The sequence below is a fragment of the Cannabis sativa genome, chromosome 2 (assembly GCF_029168945.1).
Source record: "Cannabis sativa cultivar Pink pepper isolate KNU-18-1 chromosome 2, ASM2916894v1, whole genome shotgun sequence".
In the NCBI taxonomy this organism is placed as follows: Eukaryota; Viridiplantae; Streptophyta; class Magnoliopsida; order Rosales; family Cannabaceae; genus Cannabis; species Cannabis sativa.
The window spans coordinates 8,250,889-8,275,325 of record NC_083602.1 but is presented as its reverse complement, the minus strand read 5'-3'; the positions used below and the strand labels follow the sequence as shown (position 1 = coordinate 8,275,325).

General features: G+C 28.4%; 3 protein-coding genes across 3 annotated transcripts; all 3 read right to left on the bottom strand.

The window, feature by feature from the left end:
* Window positions 1-6,880: 6,880 nt before the first annotated feature.
* On the bottom strand, window positions 6,881-14,209 carry LOC133034727 (double-stranded RNA-binding protein 3-like). The gene is made up of 9 exons (XM_061110067.1): window positions 13,686-14,209; window positions 13,350-13,469; window positions 12,959-13,096; window positions 12,538-12,624; window positions 11,695-11,927; window positions 9,107-11,241; window positions 8,539-8,759; window positions 8,079-8,298; window positions 6,881-7,855 (listed from the first exon to the last, which is right to left on the bottom strand). Exons 6-9 carry the CDS (start codon window positions 9,156-9,158, stop codon window positions 7,551-7,553), a joined length of 798 nt encoding a protein of 265 aa, XP_060966050.1. The 5' UTR covers window positions 9,159-11,241; window positions 11,695-11,927; window positions 12,538-12,624; window positions 12,959-13,096; window positions 13,350-13,469; window positions 13,686-14,209; the 3' UTR covers window positions 6,881-7,550.
* Window positions 11,097-13,818, bottom strand: LOC133034104 (uncharacterized). Its single transcript, XM_061109124.1, has 6 exons — window positions 13,686-13,818; window positions 13,549-13,583; window positions 13,350-13,430; window positions 12,959-13,096; window positions 12,283-12,365; window positions 11,097-11,241 (listed from the first exon to the last, which is right to left on the bottom strand). The coding sequence occupies exons 1-6, from the start codon at window positions 13,816-13,818 to the stop codon at window positions 11,097-11,099; spliced, it is 615 nt and encodes a 204-aa protein (XP_060965107.1).
* A 7,814-nt stretch (window positions 14,210-22,023) lies between the features above and the next one.
* LOC133034725 (double-stranded RNA-binding protein 3-like) lies at window positions 22,024-24,044 on the bottom strand. Its single transcript, XM_061110066.1, has 2 exons — window positions 23,540-24,044; window positions 22,024-23,192 (listed from the first exon to the last, which is right to left on the bottom strand). The coding sequence occupies exons 1-2, from the start codon at window positions 23,589-23,591 to the stop codon at window positions 22,954-22,956; spliced, it is 291 nt and encodes a 96-aa protein (XP_060966049.1). The 5' UTR covers window positions 23,592-24,044; the 3' UTR covers window positions 22,024-22,953.
* Between the last annotated feature and the right edge of the window lie 393 nt (window positions 24,045-24,437).

The following is a 24,437-nucleotide window of genomic DNA, read 5'->3' as shown; positions in this document are numbered from 1 at the left end:
TTTTTTTCATAGCAGTGTTCGTTATATTTACAGTATCATCCTTGTAAATTTTTGAAAAATTCTGAATAGTTTACAGTACCGAAAAAAGAGTTCTTGATATTACAGTTTACCACACGCGTTCAAAAAACTTAAAACGTATATTTTGTTGTACATATTGATCGATCCGTCGCCATGACTACTGGCGCTAGATATAATCAAATTTGATTAATTAATAATAAAAAAAAATATAGCTATTATATTATCACAAAATTAATCAAAGTTCATGATTGAAAAAAAAAATGAATTAAAGTTCATTTGTGGTATGGAATTATTATTGCTTCATTCGAGGGTATCGTATATTCCCGAAAACAGAAATTACATATGTCCTAATCGAATTCTTTTTTTTCCCACCTAATATATATTACCAAATATATTGCAATTAATTTAGTTTACAATGCTAAAAAAATTAAATATTTTGTTGCATGCATGATATTTTTTTATATATGTATTAAGCAACTATTTTAACTTTATTTTTCGGCATGGTAAAACTATTCAGAATTTTTTTAAAATTTACGGTAGTCCTAAATAACTATAACACGAGAGAATCATTAAAAAAATTGGACTAAAAACTCTCCAAAATATCGAAACAAATAATGGGTTTACCAAAATACTCTTTTATGTTCCTACTACGGATTTTCTCTAATTTTTTTTATTTTATATTATTTTATTTAAATAAGTACATGTTAAGAATTTAGTAGTAGTATATATCTTAAAAAGTATCTACGGTGTAACCCTTAAAAAATGGTGCACCAATACACCCTTTACTGCTTTAATATTTAGAAATATTCTTTAACTATTTTTTTTTCATAATTGTCCACATTATAGTTATTGGGCTAATTAGGATTTTTGCCCCCTAAATTTTAACATGTACCGAATCATGTTCCCTTGAACTTTTCTGGCCGTTAAAAATTTCTCCCGAACTATTGAGATTGTTAGATTTAAAGACTTTTGTCTAATTTCATTCAATTTTACTATTTCGAGTGATTGTTTAGGTACTAAACCATGCTCCCAGAGACTTTGATATCTACCCAATCATGTCCCTCAAACTTTGACATGTACTAAATCATGTCTCATGAACTTTCATCTATGTTAGATTTTTTTTTTACTAAAATTGGACAAAAGTCCTTAAATCTAACAATCTCAATAGTTCAGGGGGCATTTTTAACGACCTTAAAAGTTAAGGGGTATGATTTAGTACGTGTTAAAGCTTGAGGGGCAAAAATCCTAATCAGCCTAATTATTAAAGGTATATTACAAATTTTATTTTTAAAAAAAAGTAGAAAAAAGAAAACAATGTTCAAAAATCTATAATGCCCATTTTAAAGATTTATTCTTACTCTCTTATCTCCAATATAATAATAAATATATAATTTGTACTATAATTAAGATGCAAAATTTACATTATATAAAATTTTGTTACAATTATTTATAAAATAAAAGTTAAGCAAACAAAAAGTATAAATGAAATAAAATAAGAAAAATTACGCTGCATCTAGAATACTCACCTAGTATATATAAAAGATGTACTAGAACTATCTCACGATAAGTTTTTTTTTTTTCAATTATTAATAACTACATATAATAATAAGGCCTAGTTCATATATTAATTCTATAATTTCATTTTTTATAGGTATAATTTCATTAATACTTGGTTCCCTTGAGAAGAAAGAATCTCACGGTCGAGGTCGAGCAGCTGTAAGAGACCGAGCTAGAGGTCGGGGGCGAGGAGGTGCTCGCGGTCGAGGTCGCGGTCGAGGCAGGGGAAACCAGCATGTACCTGTCGAGGCGGTGATCCAGGAGAATCAAAATGCCCCTGTAAATGGACAACAACCAGGTCAAGGTGGGGGCAACCACGAAGTCCCTGCTGGGGTAGTTGGCCAAGAACACCAAAACGCCCCGTAGTGGTGCCACCACAACAAGAAGATTTGGCGCAAGAAGTTGCTCGTCTCAGGGAAGAAATTAGGAAGCGAGATGAAGAGGCTCACAACCGTCAGGAACAACCCAATCAAGGACAACATCGATTTTTGCCGGTGTAATACCCGCTGTGCGGAGGGTCGATGGGAACCAATATATGAAAGGTTCCGCAAGCAACACCCACCAAATTTTGAAGGGGGCTCGAGATCCAATGGAAGCCGAGGAATGGTTAAGAACGAGTGGAAGGTATTGTTGAGTACATGTAACGGAGATAGTGTAGCTTGTCTTGCTAGTTTATTGAAAAAGGATGCCCGCATTTGATGATCTTTATATCGTTAGAAAGGTCTTTCAATTAACTAAAAACTTTGTGAACAGTTTGACTTCTAATTCAAACGTTTTATAAGTCAAATTCTAGGCTAAAGTTGTCCGTACAAAGAAGAGTAATAAATATATTGAGTTTATCGGTGGACTAAGGGTTTCGTTAAATGTTATAGGGCCTAGAAGGTATCGTAGGAATTAATTACAGCGGAGTTGAGGTAAGGAAAAATAATTATACTTTATACTTGCTTTTTATATGGTTTGAGTACCTAGTATGAGTGCTTGAATAAATTGTATTGAAACTGTGGAATGTGATAGTTTCGGTGAAATATTAGTGTTTTGTCGATGGATTGTATATGGCTGTTTAATCATGTTCAGGTACTTGGAAGTGGTTGGAAACCACACATGTATGGTGATGTGGTAAGTGAGGCAGTGTACGTAAGGGTGCACTGGTTATTGGTACTGCGTTCTGGTTAAGAACGTAAGACTTCCAGATTTGTATGGAAGCTGGAGTGTGAGTGTGTGGTATTTCAGTATTTGTGTGGCTGCCTCTATTTATACTTATGATTAGTTTATTGTATGTTTGATGTATATGTTTGTGCTATGATGTGTGAATGTTGGTACATAGTATTTTGTTTTTCCTTACTGGGCTTTGCAGCTCACCCCTTATTTACCCCCCTATGTGCAGATAAGTAAGTCTGTAAGCTTTCGGTGACAAGTTGAGTCCGGGCAGCATGGGGTGTATCTCGTGTGATCATGTAACTGCGTGTGGTCTTGGCCATCTTCCGCTGAAAGTTTTTTTTTAATTTATTAAACTTATCGAGGATGTTGTCGTTTAAATTTTCTATTAGTTTTCCCTAAGTGGTAATACTTTATTTTTAATCGGGTACCCATGTTTTGAAAATTGTTATTTTTTTAATAAAGGCAACATTAGTATCTTAACGCCAGTTTATTTATGGCATCTTATTTTACGTAAGTAAGGGCGTTACACTGGTTTTATTATTGCATGATATTTGAACAACAATTTTTATTTTATTTTAAATAATCAGTTTCTGACACACATATTATTTTATTATTTTCATAATTGTTTTTTTTTAAGTAACTAGTTTTCATAACTGTTTTTTTATTGTTGTTCATAATTGAGTTTTAAGTTTCAATTTTTTATTTGATTATTTCAAGAAACTGGTTTTTATTTGTTTGTTTTTATTTTGGTTGTTTTACTAACTGGTTTCTCACATTCCATTGTTTTTTTTTTGTTATTCTTTTATGGTTTTTATTGCATTTTTGTCTCTTTAATTTTTTTTTGTTTCTTTTTTTTCTCTTTGATTTTAGTTTCTTTTTCTCTTTGTTATATTTGCTACATAATGTATGTTTAAATCAATTATATTTTTTGAGCAAGCAAATAAAAATTAAATGCCAAAATAAAGAATGAAGTTAGAAGTTTGGTTATTAGGTATTGATATAAAATTTATATGTTCAAAACTGGTTTTTAAATTTAGTATCGTTTGTAAAAGTTTAGTTCTATTAGGTATTGTGTATTTTTCATTATGTTATTGATGAAACTATTTTTTTTTTTTGCCTCTTTTAATGAAATAATTAGTTTCTTTTAATATTGATGAAACTAGTTTCTAAAGGTAGTATCGTTTTTAGATTGTAATTTTTTTCATTATCTTGTTGATGAAACAATTTTTTTTATTCTTTTAATGAAATTAATAGTTTCTTTTCAATGTTGATGAAACTAGTTTTTAAAGTTTGTATTCTTTTGAGATTATGATTTTTTATATTGCTTTTTTTTTCACGATGATTTTAATGAAACTGGTTTTTTTTTCTTCTGCTGTTTTTATTAAAATAATTAGTTTTTAACAAAAAAAAACAAATAGTAGTTTAAATAAAAGAAAAACAAGTTTAATTTCTGTAAAAAAAAATGAGATACAAAAATGTACACTAATTATATATAAGACTTTTTTCATAAATGTACAACAAAAACAAAATAATTACAAAAAATGTGCAAAAAAAAATTATTTAAAAAATTTATACATTTTGAAAACTTATTACATAAAACCATATATTTTAATTATTAAATAATATAAATCATTAATGATTAAACTAATTACCATAAATAGATTAATGTAATTAATATTGGTAATATTATTTTATAATATCTTATCCTTATATTTATTATATTAATATTTTAAATATTAGTAATAATAAAAATTCAAAATAAATAATTCCGTAAAATTAATTAAATAAATAATAAATAGTTTTATAAAAAATAAACAAATTAAATATTTATTTTATTAAATAATAAATATTTATTATATATTTTAGTATGAATTATTATAATCTAATAAGTTTTTTTTTTCAATAAAATAAATATAAAAATTATAAACATTAATGTATATAAATATAAATCAATGTTTAAAATTACTAAAAATAAACATGACACACATAGAGTGATATAATAAACATATGTGAATATTATTATTTTGTTTATTAAATTTTATGTTTAATAAATAGAAAATAAAATAAACATATATATACAAAGTATTTTATATTATTAGTATGTTTATTATAATTGTAAATATAAAAATAAACATAGCTAATTTATACTATACTAAAATAAATATTTTTTCTTTCTATTGTTTCTATAGAAATACAATTCTTACATCAAAAAATAAATAAACAAACATAACTTTATAAACTCTAAATATTATTTAATTAGAAAAAATAAACAAGACACAAAAAAAAAAAAAGATAAACAATTTTTTTATGTATATTATTTATTTTCTAAAACAATTACTAAAAAATAAACATGACACACATACAGTGATATAATAAACCTATGTGAATATTATTATTTTGTTTATTAAATTAATATGTTTAATTAATAGAAAATAAAAGAAACACATATATACATACAAAATATTTTATATTATTGGTATGTTTATTATAATTGTAAACATAAAAATAGACATATAGCTAATATTTATACTATACTAAAATAAATATATTTTTTCTATTGTTTCTATATGTTGATTATTTTCTAATGAGTTAGTGAATAAATTTATCTATTAAAAAACAATTCTTACATCAAAAAATAAATAAACAAACATAACTTTATAAACTTCAAACATTATTTAATTAGAAAAAATAAAACATAAATTGTAGATAAGTATATGTGCATATGATTTACTTAATGAACACAAAATTATTTATAGAAAAAATCAATATTGAGAATCATTTACAATAAATAAAAATGTGATAATATATCAACAAAATATAAACAAAAAAATTTGCATACATTTATAACACAAATAATAATACAAAAAATACAAATAAAAAGAAAACACTTGTAAATAAATAAAAATAAATAAAAAAAAACTAATCTTCTTATTATAATTTTTATAAACATAAATGTTTAAAATTTGAGTATATTGTATTTGGATATAGTATGTATTTGAATAATAGCTTTATAGGAAAAAATTAAATAGTGATTTAATCTAAATACAAACTTTCAATATTTATAATAATGGTTGATTTTTAAAATTATATAAAAATATAAAATAATTAATAATATATCATTCAATAACTATAATAATGAGTGATAATAAATTAAATAATCAAATACTTACGATTTATATATTGTATAATAAATTGAAAATAATTTTCTTCATAATAGATAAAATGTATGATTATATGAAAATAAATTATTATGCACATATATTGTAATAAAATTATATAATGTATATATTAGTGTAAATTGCCCTATATATTTATATATATACAAAGAGAAAAAAAATAGTTTGAGAAAAAAAAAAAAAAGAGAGAGAGACACAAAGAGAAATTAGAAAAAAAAAAAAAAGAAAATTAGAGAGAGAGAAGAGAAAGAAAGAAAGAAAAAAGTCAACAACTGACTTAAAAAATAAAAAGAAAAAATAGAGCCAAAATTGACCAAAAAATATATAAAAACGACAAAAAAAAGCTTTTTAAAACTTTAATAAGTAAAAAAGAGTAAAAAAGAAAAATAAGAAAAGTATAAATATAAAAATTTCCTTATCAAATTATAAATGTAATGTTTGAAAAAAAGTTAGTATTTGGTGTAAATTTCCCAAATAAAAAGAAACCTAAAATGTAAGTGTAAAATAAACTAAAAAAAATAAAACTAATTAAGTTGGAAACAAAAACATAAAATATGGGTTTGGATAATAGGTTTACAAAAATATGGTATATCAAATACCATAAAAAGTCTTAAATGTGAAAAAATGTCATAGAAGAGTGGCAAACCTATAAATGCCATATTTTTGTAACTTTTTTACAAAATCTCATATTTTATGTAATTTTCACTATTTATTTTATTTTAAAATTTAATATTCTTAATATCAAAAACTAAATATTATTTGTTTTTTTTTAAAAAATAAGAGAGATGCAATACTAAATTACCGTAGCTGAGTGAACCAGTGTAGTATATGGAACATTATTATCGAATTGAAGTGCCAATATCATATAAAAATTGTTATGAGAACAGGTTTTTTTTTTTTTTGAAACAAGTAGCATTTAGTTTATGATATTAAGAATATTAAGTTTTAAAATAAAATAAAAATAAATGTAATGCATCTGAACCATCCACGTGTCCATATTTATGAGTTAACGGAAGTGATAGTAATGGTGTAAGAGAATTGTAATATTAGGTATTTTTGCTTCCAAAAATAAACTAGCACCCTAATATAAAAATGTTGAAAAATTATATCAAACAAATTAAGTTTAAAATTAGGATTATTAGTAATTCTCTGTAATTGTAGGTGCCCTCCACAAAATAACCTACAAAATAACAAAATAAAACTCTATTACTACACAATATAACGAAAAGATAATGTGAAATAACAATAGTAAACAAATCCATATTTAATATAAGGACTTAAACTTAAAATACTTATCTGTCAAAAAAGAACAAGTCGTTGAAATAGAAATCATATTTAATATAATGAAAAGATAATGTGAAATAACAATAGTAAAAAAATCCATATTTAACATAAGGACTTAAACTTAAAATACTTATCTGTCAAAAAAGAACAAGTCGTTGAAATAGAAATCATGAGCAAAATCACTTCTCTTGCCAATTGACCAAACTACAAAATTACCCTAAACAAATAGGGACAAGCCATAAAATGGCACAAAAGCCAAAAAAGGCACAAAAGTCGTAAAAGGTATCAAAACTATCAAAAAATAGTGCAAAAAACCCATGTAAACATTTAGTATTTAAGTGTATAAAATCTGAAACATTAAGTATTTATGCCGCAATTTACCAAAAAAAAAAAAAAATATAAACTCAAATTTACCATATGAGATGTTATTGCAGGGTATGAGTTGTCCACTTCCATTGTGCTTACAGTGGTTTCTGCTGAATCTGCTAATGTACCAAACTTCTCTTTAGCTTCAACATAAATCTGAGGTTGATGTGGAACCAAAATGCATTGGTGTTTTAGACTCTGCCCCAAGTCATAGGCCACACAAGAGCTCCAAGTTGATTTGGGAGTATGTGCTCCTAAACTAGAGGAAGTGAAGTTGACATTCTGAATTGATCCACCTGAAGATAGATGTCATGAAAATAAACACATTATTCATTTCATAATTTACTATTTTCATGGTAATTGGTTACCTTTTTAATGTATATTCCAGTTTCTGATTTACTTGTAAAGCTGCTACATCCTAACTAGTCAAACTACCAAAATAAGATTCACTTGAACATAGAAGATTAGAGTCAGCAAAAGGAATCAATTAGAAAGAATGAACTGTTTTTTCGGACTTACGTTCCTGAAGAGCGACATAGGCAGCCCTTGCAGCATCCAACTCTGCTTGTTTCTTGGATTTTGCTGCTTTCCCATGGAATATTTCTCCATCCAGCTCCACACTAGTAAAGAAAATAGGCTTGTGGGGTTCACCACGTTTTATAGTTTTATAAACTGGAGTGCTTAAATCTTCTCTCTGAACTAGCTCTTGCAAGAGATTCTTGTAAACTCGAGACTCGTCCTGTAGATGGAAAAAAGTAAATTAGACTAACAATTTTCTATATATTCATCCACACGTATATGATCTTTAACAGAACATGTAATCGAAGCAAAAGAGAAAGAAAATTCCAATATAGAAACCCATTCTAAACATTCTTCACTAAAACTAAATACAACTACAGTTCTATAAAACACCAAGCTTTGCAGCATCTAAAGATTTGTGAAGAAAAGAAAAAGCTCTTAGCTACTTTGGAGTGCTTGCCTCTTGAAAGTTTTCCATTAAGAAAGACATTAAAGCAACCTTTGCAGTATCACTTTCAGCGTCTTTCGAAGTGTTGAAGGATCCAGAGCTCTCAAAAATTTGGTCACCAACTGTAACTGTTGCCATAAACTGAGTGGCCTCAGGACACTGATCACATTCACAAAAGTACACTGGCAAACCGAAATTTCTCTGTCTAGCATATTTCTGCAGTTGCTTCTTGACTGGACAATAGTTTTATATATATACATGAGTGAAATTTCATTAGTCTTAAAAAATTTAAGGGTTCAAAAGAACATTTCTAACAAAGACTAATGTGCTTTAGTTCAATTTTGTGTAACTTATAGAAGTTGACACCATGAACTTTGATAGTTTAAAATAAGAAACACATGAATACTATGGATGATTGCAGATAATGAAAAATCTAAAATATTAGGACTAAAACATAATACTCTCGAGAAATTAAACTATTGACAATCCCAACAAAAATAACTTCACTTCAATAGATACTACCTAATTACCTTTCTGTATAACATAGAATTATATATACATATACTTTGAAATTATGTACCTTTAGTCTCCTCACCATCACCAACACTGATGCCCAAATCATCTGACTGCATCTTGAGAATCTCCAGTTTTTCTTCGATGCTTCGTTCTCCCTTGTTGGTTTTGATTATTGTTGAAGAATCTAAACCATAATGAAAAGCAAAAGGATGTTACAGCCAACAAATTTCAGCATAATCTTTACAATCCTTTTTATTCTATATCAATCTTTCACCACATATAAAGGTACATATGACCTTTTAATAGCAATATGATACTTCTAAGAGACATGTTTCTACATCACTAGCCAAAGAAGTACCATCAAAAAATGATATGGTTTATAATCTCAGCTATTGTTTAACTTAACAAGCAATTATTATTATCATTATTTTTTTTTTGGAGTAGTTTCTGAGTATGGTAAATCAAGTTAGCTTAAGAAAGCTTTTAAAAACTTACTAAGTTGAAGCTCCTTACCACTTTTCAAGCCAGAAACATTCGATCGAATATCAAGATTCTGGTTGCTTTCTTCAACCATAGGTGTTGCAACAGCATGTTCAGCCTATGCCATTGATGACACAATCGAATAAGAATCAATATGCTTAATGAAAGAAACTAATTGGGGACAAACCATTATATAACACAAGAAAGAAGGAAAGAAAGTGAACCAGGAGGTGGAGAATTGAAGTGAAGAAAAGCAAGCATGGCACCATGGTTATGGGCTTGTTTGTTGGATTTGAAGACGACGAAAGAGTCAAAAGAAATGCCATTGACTCAAACAGAGGCTCCAAAGAGAGGGTTATGATCTGGCCCATATCTCATAGAGGTGTACTTTGGTAAACCCCATTGATTCTTGTGGCAAAGCTCCCGCAGCTTCGACTTGTACATTCTTTTTCTCTTTCTCTGCTTAGTGTTGAAGTATTGAACTTGCTTACTGAAGAACTCTTTAAGAAGATGAACATCAAATGCATAGTTTCCAAGTTTTTTTATATGGTTGTTAGTTACCAAAGGACATCAAAGGCTTTTCCCACGTGTTAAAGACAACACACACATATTGCTGTGCTTTGTTTTCCATGTCTAACATATGACTATATGAGCACCAATAAACTAATCAGTTCCACAGAAATTAAGAGAATTATATTTCTTTATTCTTTTTAGGTGTACTACTACCTTTTCTGCTAATCATGCTTATTGAACCAGCTTCACTTCCCATTCAATAAGTATGCGTTACTATACTAGTCTCACTCTTAACATACTTTTATATACAATTATTCCCAACAATTTCCAACCTTTAATTGGAGATGTTATTTAACTAAAGTAAAGGGATTATTAAATAACATTGTGCATTATGTACTATTGTTTTTTTTTTTTTTTTTTTTTTTTTCTGAAAGGGCACTTATACTATTGTATTTAAGCAGATTTAGGATAAATTTTATTTTTCTAAAAACTATATATAACATCGAATTAGTTATATTTCTTTAACCAGAGTGGCCTTAAAGCGCTTTCATCAAGTTAAAAAGTACATGTTGAATCAATTAAAATAAAAGGTTAAAAAATACATGACAAAAAGAAGAAAAAAAAATTACCCAAAATGTGGTCACTAACTGTCCTTTCAAAAAGTTTTAAGTTTTAAAGTTTTATAATTCAATGAAATTCTGGTCAATTTATCAAACACAAAATTTTGTTAAAAAAAAACAAGAAGTGATATCATTTACAAAGCCCTAGGGGTTTATTTTTATTGTGTAAAACTGCACACAAACAGTAACATCTCCAGTGCAGAGAGGGCATGAGAGGAAGACGACCCGAAAGTAATTTTAACAATCCAGACTCTACAAAAACGACTGAGACCAAAGTCACCAAACCAAGAAGCCATTCAGTTCAACATTCAAAGAAAATGGAAGATGACAACAGAAACTAAGTTTGGTGACTGGCAACAATCTTTCTGAACAAAAAATAATCATTAAATCCAAAACAACCACCCTATTCATGTATAATCTATACATGGCCCTATGACTCATCTATACACTTCCAAAAAGGCCCCAGTTGTTGACTTTAAACGTTGAGACAGCAAGTTTGAAGACCTCAAGCATTGGCACACATCCAGAAAGCTCAGCAGGAGTGGCAGCACCAGCCCCGACGGCGGTAGCACTTTCACTCAATGGACTGAAAACAATAAGGAAAGTGTGAGGGTGTCGGAAATATTAACACAACACAAAACAGTGTTGTTACCATCTATTTCTGTTCAAACATTTGGGAACTGAACCACAATCGGAGAATCTAACACAAGGAGGGTGCAGAGGAGGAAGATTATGCTCTGCCTCTTTACATTACTAAAGCACTGCTGGCAGGAAAATTTATGTTGAGAGGAAATAAATTTGTATCCTTGAAATTCAACATCTTAACATTTGGAAGAAAAAGATGCATTAATTTTACACTTGCAACTAATATGCATAAATTGACTGAATGTTGTAAGTATATTCATGTGTAGATGCTCTTCTTTTAGGTGTTATTTATTCAAGTATAGGTGATAGCATTTAATCAATGATTTGTACTCTCAGAAAGAAAAGCAAAAAACCGAGAACTTGTTGCAGCAGAACACAAACTCCTAGTACTTACTTTATATGAATCGGCTCATATGCAGAAATTAGGATATCCGTGTTAACTTCTTTAAGACGAACATTTGCAACATATACCCACAAGATAACAATAAAATATTAATAGAGCACAGAAACACTAAACCGTTATTAGCTGGTGGAAAGAAAATCCTAAACTAGATTTAAAAAAGAAGAGAAATAACTTACCCTCACAACATTTTGTGCTTCCCTACCTTGCCGTCCCTTAGAGATAGCCTATGTTCAAGTAACCAAAATAATGAATTGATATGAGCCCAAAAGGTTAATACAGTTTAAATTTGAGATTCTTCAAAGGAAGTTTGATAAACAAAGAATATTTTCCATGCAATGGAGAAACTACAAGCCATGCTTCAAAAGCACTTCTTGCAATCATCATAGTTCTTCGTAAATGTTTCTAATGGCAGTTCAATACAAATTATTTGGAAAGAAAATATTCAATACCGATAATGATTAATCAGGTGATGAAGCAGCACACTGTTTCACTATTTCTCTTCCATTCCATATCAGTCATCAGGAAAGGAAAAGGATATATTATGTAAGGTTACTTGAAAGAAAATGTTGAAATATATACATATTTGAACACAATTTCCCTTTTGTTTTTTCATCTTTGTCCCTACAGAAGAGGCACATTGAAGGAAGTAGAAGAACAGATACCTAGCATCAATAATCACAAGTTTACGACAGATACAAGGTTGGTGACATTTATGATTCCACACAATAGACCAAAGGCCAATCATCCATTACTTAAATGTGAAGGCAAACTAAAGAAAGTAAAAACCCATAACCAACAGCAAACACAACCTAAAAGATTACTATGGACACATACCATTTGGCCTACTGCAGTTATAATGACAGCAGGTGTGCTCCTATAGCACAGTCCAGGGGCCTAAGTCACTGCTGACTGTTCAATCACCTGAATTTTAATTTGAGGCAAATTAGTCTTTGGCACAATAGTTTGAATCATATCTCAGCTACTATTGGGGAAACTTTTCTCATATCCAAATATTGCGAAAGCTAGTATCATAATATATCGGCATTTAATTACCATCTTACATAGATAGAAACTAGAGAATAAGAACTGAAGAGGACTAAATTAACATGTACGCATTTATACGAAACAAATTGGATAACCCTTTCAAAATAAAACCATAAACAATCTAAGACAAGGAAAATATGATCAAGTTAGCAATTGATAGATGAATACACAATTAATGAGTGTGAACAATAATAGGGAAAAATTTAATTACCACGCAGCCTTCAGATTCTTGTTCAGAGGCAAGGTCTTGAAGAAACCATGAAGCACTTCCATCATCACCAACTTCTTCCTTCAATTCTAATATCTCAAAGATCAAACTTTCATCCCGGGAAGGATCCACAAACACCTCCTTTAAACCCACAAAATAATTAAGAAAAACAATCAATAATGCATAAATAAACAACATAAGTGAAAGAAAAAAAACAAATCTTTAATGCCCAGAAGCTTAAAATGAAAAATTGGGTATTCAAAGAAACGAAGTGAAAACTAGAAAGAAGCATAGCTCCTCAGTCCTCACCTGATGATCTGGAACTTCTCGAATATTACTTTTTTTGTGAGATAAAATTAAAATAAAATAAATAAATAAAAAGAAAAAAAAATACCTGGAACCTTTGAGGGAAGGTGCTAGTTAAGGCACCGGCGAACAGAGGGCGTTCTAAGTGGAAACCTTCAGGCATTTTATGCTATTTTACGATACAGAAAATGTTATACAGATTTAAATCCTAAAAAATGGAATGCAACGAGTTAAAAGAAACACGAAGCCAAAAAAAATTAATTCTAAACTTGTATTGTATGATAAACCCAGCGTGAAGGAAGAAAATCAAGCCCTATGAGAACTAATACCGAGCAATAACAAAAATTCATACATAAGGCACGAAGAGATAGACATAGAAAGAAAGAAAGAAAGAAAGGAAAAAAAAAATACTAAAACGACATACACGGTCTTAGAGGACGAAGCAACTGCGCCGCCGCCGGTGATTGGGTTCCTTGGTCGAGAGGGAAAAAGAGGTTTTTGGTCTCTCTGACTCTGTTGTGCAGTGAGATGAGGAGTGGAGAGTCGGATAGCATCATTTTTACACTAACTGAGAAGAACAACTTTTGATTTGGTTTGGTTTAAGGAAGAAAAAATCCCACATCGACTTGTTATAGCTTTTTTAATATGTTTATATTGATTACTTTATACAGTCCTATCGCCGGGTCCAGTCACGTGGGCCTGTAACCAAGTGGGGCAAAGTAGTTGGGATGCATCTGGTGGGCCGTACTCCCTAGTCATATGGATGGTGCTCTCTCCGCCCACCCTTATAGGGACGTGGTACCATTCCTATAAGATGGTTAGGAGCTTCAAGTGGCTGAAGTCTGAAGCACCGCACGCTGCCAACCTGGGGAGTAGAGTTGACAAGCATGTGACCCTCTGAGGGTTCATTATAAAGCACCATCTCACCTGGCTAACGGTCCACACGTTGCAAGCAAATATTTTTATTACATCACTAAATAATATATTTTTTTTATTACACAAAGACCGTATAATATTAATATTATAGTTTAATTTTGGGGCTAACCTTAGGGAGTAGAGGTGTTGGCTTATTAGGAGGCATGCATACGATCGAAGATTCATAATAGAGAAATGCTAATTACAACTTCATAGTTAATCTCTATGTCCGAAATTACATGCCGAAATATTTTGTTTTAATTTTTTTTTTCATAGCAGTGTTCGTTATATTTACAGTATCATCCTTGTAAATTTTTGAAAAATTCTGAATAGTTTACAGTACCGAAAAAAGAGTTCTTGATATTACAGTTTACCACACGCGTTCAAAAAACTTAAAACGTATATTTTGTTGTACATATTGATCGATCCGTCGCCATGACTACTGGCGCTAGATATAATCAAATTTGATTAATTAATAATAAAAAAAAATATAGCTATTATATTATCACAAAATTAATCAAAGTTCATGATTGAAAAAAAATGAATTAAAGTTCATTTGTGGTATGGAATTATTATTGCTTCATTCGAGGGTATCGTATATTCCCGAAAACAGAAATTACATATGTCCTAATCGAATTCTTTTTTTTCCCACCTAATATATATTACCAAATATATTGCAATTAATTTAGTTTACAATGCTAAAAAAATTAAATATTTTGTTGCATGCATGATATTTTTATATATGTATTAAGCAACTATTTTAACTTTATTTTTCGGCATGGTAAAACTATTCGAATTTTTTTAAAAATTTACGAGGTGGTCCTAAATAACTATAACACGAGAGAATCATTAAAAAAATTGGACTAAAAAACTCTCCAAAATATCGAAACAAATAATGGGTTTACCAAAATACTCTTTTATGTTCCTACTACGGATTTTCTCTAATTTTTTTATTTTATATTATTTTATTTAAATAAGTACATGTTAAGAATTTAGTAGTAGTATATATCTTAAAAAGTATCTACGGTGTAACCCTTAAAAAATGGTGCACCAATACACCCTTTATCGCTTTAATATTTAGAAATATTCTTTAACTATTTTTTTCATAATTGTCCACATTATAGTTATTGGGCTAATTAGGATTTTTGCCCCCTAAATTTTAACATGTACCGAATCATGTTCCCTTGAACTTTTCTGGCCGTTAAAAATTTCTCCCGAACTATTGAGATTGTTAGATTTAAAGACTTTTGTCTAATTTCATTCAATTTTACTATTTCAGTGATTGTTTAGGTACTAAACCATGCTCCCCAGACTTTGATATCTACCAAATCATGTCCCTCAAACTTTGACATGTACTAAATCATGTCTCATGAACTTTCATCTATGTTAGATTTTTTTTTTACTAAAATTGGACAAAAGTCCTTAAATCTAACAATCTCAATAGTTCAGGGGGCATTTTTAACGACCTTAAAAGTTAAGGGGTATGATTTAGTACGTGTTAAAGCTTGAGGGGCAAAAATCCTAATCAGCCTAATTATTAAAGGTATATTACAAATTTTATTTTTAAAAAAAAGTAGAAAAAAGAAAACAATGTTCAAAAATCTATAATGCCCATTTTAAAGATTTATTCTTACTCTCTTATCTCCAATATAATAATAAATATATAATTTGTACTATAATTAAGATGCAAAATTTACATTATATAAAATTTTGTTACAATTATTTATAAAATAAAAGTTAAGCAAACAAAAAGTATAAATGAAATAAAATAAGAAAAATTACGCTGCATCTAGAATACTCACCTAGTATATATAAAAGATGTACTAGAACTATCTCACGATAAGTTTTTTTTTTTTCAATTATTAATAACTACATATAATAATAAGGCCTAGTTCATATATTAATTCTATAATTTCATTTTTTATAGGTATAATTTCATTAATACTTGGTTCCCTTGAGAAGAAAGAATCTCACGGTCGAGGTCGAGCAGCTGTAAGAGACCGAGCTAGAGGTCGGGGGCGAGGAGGTGCTCGCGGTCGAGGTCGCGGTCGAGGCAGGGGAAACCAGCATGTACCTGTCGAGGCGGTGATCCAGGAGAATCAAAATGCCCCTGTAAATGGACAACAACCAGGTCAAGGTGGGGGCAACCACGAAGTCCCTGCTGGGGTAGTTGGCCAAGAACACCAAAACGCCCCTGTAGTGGTGCCACCACAACAAGAAGATTTGGCGCAAGAAGTTGCTCGTCTCAGGGAAGAAATTAGGAAGCGAGATGAAGAGGCTCACAACCGTCAGGAACAACCCAATCAAGGACAACATCGATTTTTGCCGGTGTAATACCTGCCTGTGCCGGAGGGTCGATGGGAACCAATATATGAAAGGTTCCGCAAGCAACACCCACCAAATTTTGAAGGGGGCTCAGATCCAATGGAAGCTGAGGAATGGTTAAGAACAGTGGAAGGTATTGTTGAGTACATGTAACGGAGATAGTGTAGCTTGTGCTGCTAGTTTATTGAAAAAGGATGCCCGCATTTGATGATCTTTATATCGTTAGAAAGGTCTTTCAATTAACTAAAAACTTTGTGAACAGTTTGACTTCTAATTCAAACGTTTTATAAGTCAAATTCTAGGCTAAAGTTGCTGTACAGTAAGAGTAATAAATATATTGAGTTTATCGGTGGACTAAGGGTTTCGTTAAATGTTATAGGGCCTAGAAGGTATCGTAGGAATTAATTACAGCGGAGTTGAGGTAAGGAAAAATAATTATACTTTATACTTGCTTTTTATATGGTTTGAGTACCTAGTATGAGTGCTTGAATAAATTGTATTGAAACTGTGGAATGTGATAGTTTCGGTGAAATATTAGTGTTTTGTCGATGGATTGTATATGGCTGTTTAATCATGTTCCAGGTACTTGGAAGTGGTTGGAAACCACACATGTATGGTGATGTGGTAAGTGAGGCAGTGTACGTAAGGGTGCACTGGTTATTGGTACTGCGTTCTGGTTAAGAACGTAAGACTTCCAGATTTGTATGAAGCTGGAGTGTGAGTGTGTGGTATTTCAGTATTTGTGTGGCTGCCTCTATTTATACTTATGATTAGTTTATTGTATGTTTGATGTATATGTTTGTGCTATGATGTGTGAATGTTGGTACATAGTATTTTGTTTTTCCTTACTGGGCTTTGCAGCTCACCCCTTATTTACCCCCCTATGTGCAGATAAGTAAGTCTGTAAGCTTTCGGTGACAAGTTGAGTCCGGGCAGCATGGGGTGTATCTCGTGTGATCATGTAACTGCGTGTGGTCTTGGCCATCTTCCGCTGAAAGTTTTTTTTTAATTTATTAAACTTATCGAGGATGTTGTCGTTTAAATTTTCTATTAGTTTTCCCTAAGTGGTAATACTTTATTTTTAACTGGGTACCCATGTTTTGAAAATTGTTATTTTTTTAATAAAGGCAACATTAGTATCTTAACGCCAGTTTATTTATGGCATCTTATTTTACGTAAGTAAGGGCGTTACACTGGTTTTATTATTGCATGATATTTGAACAACAATTTTTATTTTATTTTAAATAATCAGTTTCTGACACACATATTATTTTATTATTTTCATAATTGTTTTTTTTTAAGTAACTAGTTTTCATAACTGTTTTTTTATTGTTGTTCATAATTGAGTTTTAAGTTTCAATTTTTTATTTGATTATTTCAAGAAACTGGTTTTTATTTGTTTGTTTTTATTTTGGTTGTTTTACTAACTGGTTTCTCACATTCCATTGTTTTTTTTTTGTTATTCTTTTATGGTTTTTATTGCATTTTTGTCTCTTTAATTTTTTTTTGTTTCTTTTTTTTCTCTTTGATTTTAGTTTCTTTTTCTCTTTGTTATATTTGCTACATAATGTATGTTTAAATCAATTATATTTTTTTGAGCAAGCAAATAAAAATTAAATGCCAAAATAAAGAATGAAGTTAGAAGTTTGGTTATTAGGTATTGATATAAAATTTATATGTTCAAAACTGGTTTTTAAATTTAGTATCGTTTGTAAAAGTTTAGTTCTATTAGGTATTGTGTATTTTTCATTATGTTATTGATGAAACTATTTTTTTTTTTTTTGCCTCTTTTAATGAAATAATTAGTTTCTTTTAATATTGATGAAACTAGTTTCTAAAGGTAGTATCGTTTTTAGATTGTAATTTTTTTCATTATCTTGTTGATGAAACAATTTTTTTTATTCTTTTAATGAAATTAATAGTTTCTTTTCAATGTTGATGAAACTAGTTTTTAAAGTTTGTATTCTTTTGAGATTATGATTTTTTATATTGCTTTTTTTTTCACGATGATTTTAATGAAACTGGTTTTTTTTTCTTCTGCTGTTTTTATTAAAATAATTAGTTTTTAACAAAAAAAAAACAAATAGTAGTTTAAATAAAAGAAAAACAAGTTTAATTTCTGTAAAAAAAATGAGATACAAAAATGTACACTAATTATATATAAGACTTTTTTCATAAATGTACAACAAAAACAAAATAATTACAAAAAATGTGCAAAAAAAAATTATTTAAAAAATTTATACATTTTGAAAACTTATTACATAAAACCATATATTTTAATTATTAAATAATATAAATCATTAATGATTAAACTAATTACCATAAATAGATTAATGTAATTAATATTGGTAATATTATTTTATAATATCTTATCCTTATATTTATTATATTAATATTTTAAATATTAGTAATAATAAAAATTCAAAATAAATAATTCCGTAAAATTAATTAAATAAATAATAAATAGTTTTATAAAAAATAAACAAATTAAATATTTATTTTATTAAATAATAAATATTTATTATATATTTTAGTATGAATTATTATAATCTAATAAGTTTTTTTTTCAATAAAATAAATATAAAAATTATAAACATTAATGTATATAAATATAAATCAATGTTTAAAATTACTAAAAATAAACATGACACACATAGAGTGATATAATAAACATATGTGAATATTATTATTTTGTTTATTAAATTTTATGTTTAATAAATAGAAAATAAAATAAACATATATATACAAAGTATTTTATATTATTAGTATGTTTATTATAATTGTAAATATAAAAATAAACATAGCTAATTTATACTATACTAAAATAAATATTTTTTCTTTCTATTGTTTCTATAGAAATACAATTCTTACATCAAAAAATAAATAAACAAACATAACTTTATAAACTCTAAATATTATTTAATTAGAAAAAATAAACAAGACACAAAAAAAAAAAAAGATAAACAATTTTTTTATGTATATTATTTATTTTCTAAAAAAATTACTAAAAAATAAACATGACACACATACAGTGATATAATAAACCTATGTGAATATTATTATTTTGTTTATTAAATTAATATGTTTAATTAATAGAAAATAAAAGAAACACATATATACATACAAAATATTTTATATTATTGGTATGTTTATTATAATTGTAAACATAAAAATAGACATATAGCTAATATTTATACTATACTAAAATAAATATATTTTTTTTCTATTGTTTCTATATGTTGATTATTTTCTAATGAGTTAGTGAATAAATTTATCTATTAAAAAACAATTCTTACATCAAAAAATAAATAAACAAACATAACTTTATAAACTTCAAACATTATTTAATTAGAAAAAATAAAACATAAATTGTAGATAAGTATATGTGCATATGATTTACTTAATGAACACAAAATTATTTATAGAAAAAATCAATATTGAGAATCATTTACAATAAATAAAAATGTGATAATATATCAACAAAATATAAACAAAAAAATTTGCATACATTTATAACACAAATAATAATACAAAAAATACAAATAAAAAGAAAACACTTGTAAATAAATAAAAATAAATAAAAAAAAACTAATCTTCTTATTATAATTTTTATAAACATAAATGTTTAAAATTTGAGTATATTGTATTTGGATATAGTATGTATTTGAATAATAGCTTTATAGGAAAAAATTAAATAGTGATTTAATCTAAATACAAACTTTCAATATTTATAATAATGGTTGATTTTTAAAATTATATAAAAATATAAAATAATTAATAATATATCATTCAATAACTATAATAATGAGTGATAATAAATTAAATAATCAAATACTTACGATTTATATATTGTATAATAAATTGAAAATAATTTTCTTCATAATAGATAAAATGTATGATTATATGAAAATAAATTATTATGCACATATATTGTAATAAAATTATATAATGTATATATTAGTGTAAATTGCCCTATATGTTTATATATATACAAAGATAAAAAACATAGTTTGAGAAAAAAAAAAAAAAGAGCCACAAAGAGAAATTAGAAAAAAAATTCAAAAAGAAAATTAGAGAGAGAGAGAAGAGAAAGAAAGAAAAAAAAAATCAACAACTGACTTAAAAATGAAAAGAAAAAATAGAGCCAAAATTGACCAAAAAATATATAAAAACGACAAAAAAAAGCTTTTTAAAACTTTAATAAGTAAAAAACTAAAAAAAAAAGAAAAAAAATTAAAAAAAGTATAAATGTAAAAATTTCTTTGTCAAATTATAACTGTAATGTGTGAAAAAAAAAAGTTAGTATTTCGTGTAAATTTTTCAAATAGAAAGAAACCCTAAAATGTAAATGTAAAATAAACTAAAAAAAAAATAAAACTAATTAAGTTAGAAACAAAAACATGAAATATGGGTTTGTATAATAGGTTTATAAAAATATGGCATATCAAATACCATAAAAAGTCTTAAATGTGAAAAAATGTCATAGAAGAGTGGCAAACCTATAAATGCCATATTTTTGTAACTTTTTTACAAAATCTCATATTTTATGTAATTTTCACTATTTATTTTATTTTAAAATTTAATATTCTTAATATCAAAAACTAAATATTATTTGTTTTTTTTAAAAAAATAAGAGAGATGCAATACTAAATTACCGTAGCTGAGTGAACCAGTGTAGTATATGGAACATTATTATCGAATTGAAGTGCCAATATCATATAAAAATTGTTATGAGAACAGGTTTTTTTTTTTTGAAACAAGTAGCATTTAGTTTATGATATTAAGAATATTAAGTTTTAAAATAAAATAAAAATAAATGTAATGCATCTGAACCATCCACGTGTCCATATTTATGAGTTAACGGAAGTGATAGTAATGGTGTAAGAGAATTGTAATATTAGGTATTTTTGCTTCCAAAAATAAACTAGCACCCTAATATAAAAATGTTGAAAAATTATATCAAACAAATTAAGTTTAAAATTAGGATTATTAGTAATTCTCGTAATTGTAGGTGCCCTCCACAAAATAACCTACAAAATAACAAAATAAAACTCTATTACTACACAATATAACGAAAAGATAATGTGAAATAACAATAGTAAACAAATCCATATTTAATATAAGGACTTAAACTTAAAATACTTATCTGTCAAAAAAGAACAAGTCGTTGAAATAGAAATCATATTTAATATAATGAAAAGATAATGTGAAATAACAATAGTAAAAAAATCCATATTTAACATAAGGACTTAAACTTAAAATACTTATCTGTCAAAAAAGAACAAGTCGTTGAAATAGAAATCATGAGCAAAATCACTTCTCTTGCCAATTGACCAAACTACAAAATTACCCTAAACAAATAGGGACAAGCCATAAAATGGCACAAAAGCCAAAAAAGGCACAAAAGTCGTAAAAGGTATCAAAACTATCAAAAAATAGTGCAAAAAACCCATGTAAACATTTAGTATTTAAGTGTATAAAATCTGAAACATTAAGTATTTATGCCGCAATTTACCAAAAAAAAAATATAAACTCAAATTTACCATATGAGATGTTATTGCAGGGTATGAGTTGTCCACTTCCATTGTGCTTACAGTGGTTTCTGCTGAATCTGCTAATGTACCAAACTTCTCTTTAGCTTCAACATAAATCTGAGGTTGATGTGGAACCAAAATGCATTGGTGTTTTAGACTCTGCCCCAAGTCATAGGCCACACAAGAGCTCCAAGTTGATTTGGGAGTATGTGCTCCTAAACTAGAGGAAGTGAAGTTGACATTCTGAATTGATCCACCTGAAGATAGATGTCATGAAAATAAACACATTATTCATTTCATAATTTACTATTTTCATGGTAATTGGTTACCTTTTTAATGTATATTCCAGTTTCTGATTTACTTGTAAAGCTGCTACATCCTAACTAGTCAAACTACCAAAATAAGATTCACTTGAACATAGAAGATTAGAGTCAGCAAAAGGAATCAATTAGAAAGAATGAACTGTTTTTTCGGACTTACGTTCCTGAAGAGCGACATAGGCAGCCCTTGCAGCATCCAACTCTGCTTGTTTCTTGGATTTTGCTGCTTTCCCATGGAATATTTCTCCATCCAGCTCCACACTAGTAAAGAAAATAGGCTTGTGGGGTTCACCACGTTTTATAGTTTTATAAACTGGAGTGCTTAAATCTTCTCTCTGAACTAGCTCTTGCAAGAGATTCTTGTAAACTCGAGACTCGTCCTGTAGATGGAAAAAAGTAAATTAGACTAACAATTTTCTATATATTCATCCACACAGATATGATGCTGCAGAACATGTAACTGAAGCAGTAGAAAGAAAATTCCAATATAGAAACCCATTCTAAACATTCTTCACTAAAACTAAATACAACTACAGTTCTATAAAACACCAAGCTTTGCAGCATCTAAAGATTTGTGAAGAAAAGAAAAAGCTCTTAGCTACTTTGGAGTGCTTGCCTCTTGAAAGTTTTCCATTAAGAAAGACATTAAAGCAACCTTTGCAGTATCACTTTCAGCGTCTTTCGAAGTGTTGAAGGATCCAGAGCTCTCAAAAATTTGGTCACCAACTGTAACTGTTGCCATAAACTGAGTGGCCTCAGGACACTGATCACATTCACAAAAGTACACTGGCAAACCGAAATTTCTCTGTCTAGCATATTTCTGCAGTTGCTTCTTGACTGGACAATAGTTTTATATATATACATGAGTGAAATTTCATTAGTCTTAAAAAATTTAAGGGTTCAAAAGAACATTTCTAACAAAGACTAATGTGCTTTAGTTCAATTTTGTGTAACTTATAGAAGTTGACACCATGAACTTTGATAGTTTAAAATAAGAAACACATGAATACTATGGATGATTGCAGATAATGAAAAATCTAAAATATTAGGACTAAAACATAATACTCTCGAGAAATTAAACTATTGACAATCCCAACAAAAATAACTTCACTTCAATAGATACTACCTAATTACCTTTCTGTATAACATAGAATTATATATACATATACTTTGAAATTATGTACCTTTAGTCTCCTCACCATCACCAACACTGATGCCCAAATCATCTGACTGCATCTTGAGAATCTCCAGTTTTTCTTCGATGCTTCGTTCTCCCTTGTTGGTTTTGATTATTGTTGAAGAATCTAAACCATAATGAAAAGCAAAAGGATGTTACAGCCAACAAATTTCAGCATAATCTTTACAATCCTTTTTATTCTATATCAATCTTTCACCACATATAAAGGTACATATGACCTTTTAATAGCAATATGATACTTATAAGAGACATGTTTCTACATCACTAGCCAAAGAAGTACCATCAAAAAATGATATGGTTTATAATCTCAGCTATTGTTTAACTTAACAAGCAATTATTATTATCATTATTTTTTTTTTGGAGTAGTTTCTGAGTATGGTAAATCAAGTTAGCTTAAGAAAGCTTTTAAAAACTTACTAAGTTGAAGCTCCTTACCACTTTTCAAGCCAGAAACATTCGATCGAATATCAAGATTCTGGTTGCTTTCTTCAACCATAGGTGTTGCAACAAAGATGTTCAAATTTATGCCATTGATGACACAATCGAATAAGAATCAATATGCTTAATGAAAGAAACTAATTGGGGACAAACCATTATATAACACAAGAAAGAAGGAAAGAAAGTGAACCAGGAGGTGGAGAATTGAAGTGAAGAAAAGCAAGCATGGCACCATGGTTATGGGCTTGTTTGTTGGATTTGAAGACGACGAAAGAGTCAAAAGAAATGCCATTGACTCAAACAGAGGCTCCAAAGAGAGGGTTATGATCTGGCCCATATCTCATAGAGGTGTACTTTGGTAAACCCCATTGATTCTTGTGGCAAAGCTCCTGCAGCTTCGACTTGTACATTCTTTTTCTCTTTCTCTGCTTAGTGTTGAAGTATTG